The sequence below is a fragment of the Pseudorca crassidens genome, chromosome 11 (genome assembly GCF_039906515.1).
Source record: "Pseudorca crassidens isolate mPseCra1 chromosome 11, mPseCra1.hap1, whole genome shotgun sequence".
In the NCBI taxonomy this organism is placed as follows: Eukaryota; Metazoa; Chordata; class Mammalia; order Artiodactyla; family Delphinidae; genus Pseudorca; species Pseudorca crassidens.
The window spans coordinates 78,211,637-78,215,075 of NC_090306.1; the positions used below are offsets into that span (position 1 = coordinate 78,211,637).

At 51.8% G+C, this 3,439-nt stretch overlaps 1 protein-coding gene across 1 annotated transcript; it reads right to left on the minus strand.

Annotated features, from left to right (window-relative positions):
• Window positions 1-301: 301 nt before the first annotated feature.
• Window positions 302-3,003, minus strand: BTG1 (BTG anti-proliferation factor 1). The gene is made up of 2 exons (XM_067697525.1): window positions 2,525-3,003; window positions 302-1,613 (listed from the first exon to the last, which is right to left on the minus strand). Exons 1-2 carry the CDS (start codon window positions 2,670-2,672, stop codon window positions 1,246-1,248), a joined length of 516 nt encoding a protein of 171 aa, XP_067553626.1. The 5' UTR covers window positions 2,673-3,003; the 3' UTR covers window positions 302-1,245.
• Window positions 3,004-3,439: the final 436 nt, after the last annotated feature.

The following is a 3,439-nucleotide window of genomic DNA, read 5'->3' on the forward strand; positions in this document are numbered from 1 at the left end:
CAGTGAAATGTAATCCTTTGAGTATCATTCTTTTTGGTTGATGTTACCTTTGTCTCTTATCCTCATTTCATTAGCCTGGGAATGTGTCCATGTTTTCACTTTAGAACTTTTGAAAAATCATGTTACCCCTGTGTTTATCTTCCAACACCTAAATATGTATACACAGATCATCTTCACTCCTTATCAAATGTTTTTCAGCATGACCAGTGTGCAACTGACATTCACATGGCTTACAGAAACTAAGTCTTCTGAGAAATATATTTCTTTTAGCTGAACCTCTGTAATCATGACAAGAGATTAATTAAAATGCCAAGATAAGAAACAATTTATTATAGAGAGAAGAAAAATTTCTCATCCAAAATATAGAAATCTGTACAACTTTGCCACAATCAATATACATGAACTGTACAAATTTACACCAGTTCATAATTTACCAAATAAAAGATGACTAACAAAGTTCACAAAATAGATGGTGGTTTGTGGAAAAGACTTTTTACCCAATTAAGTACAAGGAAAGTTACAAACCAGACCTCCACTTTCTAAAAATAAGAAGTTTACTCAGTCTTAGAAAACTACAAGCTAGCAAATGTACAGAGAGCTGGCTGGTGCTAACACCACAGTTGAGACAGTGTCTTTTTAAGGGTCTTTTTTAAAGCCTGCTGCCAAGGCAGATTCTGGTCACTTGCTACTTTCAAGGCCAAAAACATAATACAAGGTCTGACCATTTTCCCAGGTCATGCTTACTAGTTTGTCTTATGTACATTTATACATATTTAAGTGCTAGGTAAAAATCTTGTCATAAAATTTCCAGTACTACCATGTTTAAAATGTTGAGCTTTCCTATTGAGCTGCCAGAAAGGATAACAACTTTAAGTGTCATAGTGCAAATTTTCTCTGCAAGTTCTACTGCAGAGAAAGGTTCTTTGAAACACAGATTTGCGTTAAAGGGACTGATGTAAAAATTTAGGTATCATGTCTGGGAGAAACTAAAACCACCCTAGGACTTCACTCCCTAGCAAATAAGGTGATCATTTACTTGGACTCACAGGCTATTAAATCATTGAAAGGTACTGTCCAAACTATGGCACTGTCACTTAAAAATTTTTTTTACCACTCTATCTTGTGCCAGATCTTCACAGCTGTGACATGGTTTAAATTCCATAATCCATCCCCAAGAGGAGCCCACCCAAAGCAAAAATCAAATTTATCCATCCATTATAAGATGATGCATCCATAGACTATATCTTAACCTGATACAGTCATCATATTGTAGTTTTTGGAAGGGCTTGTTCTGCCCAAGAGAAGTTCCTCCTTACAGCTGATTCTGCTGTCTACCATTTGCACGTTGGTGCTGTTTTGGGTGCTACCTCCTGCTGGTGAGGCTTCGTACAGCACACAGATGGAGCCATCCTCTCCAATTCTGTAGGACACTTCGTAAGGATCAACCCAGAGTGTGAGTTCACTTGGGAGAAGCCTGAACAGCTCCTGACTGCTCAGTCCAATCCGCTGTGCTGCCTGTCCAATCAGAGGATCCATTTTATGGTTGATGCGAATACAGCGGTAACCTGATCCCTTGCAGGGCTTTTCTGGGAACCAGTGATGTTTATAATGTTCTATAGAAGAAAAGAACAGAGAAAACAATGCTTAGACACCGTTACTGCTGGTTCCCGCCGTAGTTTCCTTCTTCCGCTGGCTCCTTGGAGTGAAAATGCGAACTATCAACTTTTTTAAATGCCCAGCATCGCGTTCGCGGCTGTGCGTGTGCGGGGATGGGAAACGCGGGCCGGGTTTTAGAAATAGCAGTAGTACGGGACAAAACAATCTCCGGGAACCAACCGGTTGGGCCGCCAAAACGGGAATCACGCGCGCAGCCTCCGCCAGCCGGGAGCCTGTTTACCTTCCCCACCCCACCCCAGACGCACACAATGGGGTTTACAGCTTTGGAGGAGAGAAGCGCCACCAGACTGTTAACCCCGAAGGGAAGTAAAACAACCAACCCTAAACCACGCTCTGGGCAGGGCTGTAATTGTACCGGTGACAAATCCGATGATTAATGGGAAGGGGAAGGAGGAGGGGGGAGACGGCACGTCCGTCCCGGGCTGGCTTCGGGGCAGCGGCGCGCTTTCCCACCCCGGGGCCGGGCCGCCGAGCCCGCAACGGTTGGACGGGATTGGGGAAAGGGGGCGTCGAACCAACCCCAGCCCCGCGGCTCCTTTGTCCCCCAAACCCGCGGACCGTCCGAAGACCACAGCTCCAGACTCGGTCGGCTTTAGTTTCTTTGTTGTGCGTCTATTTTCTTCTCCCCTCGGTTTGCCAGCCGTGGGGGGAGGAGGGAGCGCCCTCGGCCCAGCCCCCAAACCCTCCTCGGGACCCGCCGTTAGCGACTGCCCAGCGCGCCAGCCACCGTCCCGCGGCCGGACCCGAGCGCGGCGCCACCGAGACTCCCGCGGCCCCGACGGCTCGGCCCGGGGATGTGCGGCGGCGTTCCCCGGCGCCCATCGCCCTCCCGCCGTGGTCTGCTCACCTGCCAGCAGCTCCTGCAGGCTCTGGCTGAAGGTCTGCAGCTGTCGCTCGCTCGTGAGCCCCTTGGTGCGGAGGAACTTGGAGATGAACGACACGGCGGCGGCGATCTCGCCTATCATGGTGGCGGCCCGGGTGTAGAAGGGATGCATGGGGGCGGCGGGCGGGGGCGGCCCGGGGCGGCCGGGGCTCGGCGGCGCGACCCCGACGGCGGAGCGGCCACCCCGGGCTCCCTCACAGGTCAGAGGGCTGAGAGAGAGAGAGGGCGTGAGGCGCGAACGGCTACTTTTTTTCTCCTTTCTTTATAGTAAAAAAGTTATTTTTGAGGTAGGAGGCGGCAGGAGAGAAGAAAAGATGAGCGACGGCGGCCTCGTCACATCGCTCGGACCTCCCCAGCCGCCTCCGCCTCCAGCTCCGCAACCTCCGAAGGTTCAAACAATTGCATTTCCAGCTTAGACCGGCAAAGAGAAGCAGAGGCCGTGCATCACTTTTTATAGCGCCGCGGAAAGGAAGTGGCGTGGCGGGAGCGTGACGGCCGACTCCAGCCATTCCGGAGATCGCACCATTGTGACGCAAGCAGATTCGGAGCCGGAGGGGGCGGGAAAAAGGGGCCAGGGGGCGGGCCCATAGACCGGGAAGAGAGGGAGGAGCTGACGTAATCCGCTTGTAAACAAATAAACCCCCGAGTGGCAGCCGGAGAAGGGGGAGCAGTGGCGGGGGACGGAGGAAACAGGGTGCGCGTGTGAAAGCCCCGCCCCCAGCCCTCGCCCCTCCTTCTCGCTTCAGCAAGTCTAGGCGCCGCGCCAGCGCGTCTTCTGAAGGAGTGCGCTGCCCAGGCTCGCCTGCAAGGAGGCTTAATGCTGTGCAGATAAAAGCCGCCCGGCTCAGGCTGTCTACACCCGCGCCGGCGGCACGGATC

Excerpts from the sequence above, each read along its gene's own strand:
- BTG1 (XM_067697525.1), bottom strand. The coding sequence starts at position 2,672 with ATGCATCCCTTCTACACCCGGGCCGCCACCATGATAGGCGAGATCGCC. Across the intron at positions 1,614-2,524 it reads CCTGCAGGAGCTGCTGGCAG|AACATTATAAACATCACTGG; the intron begins GTGAGCAGACCA and ends TTTCTTCTATAG.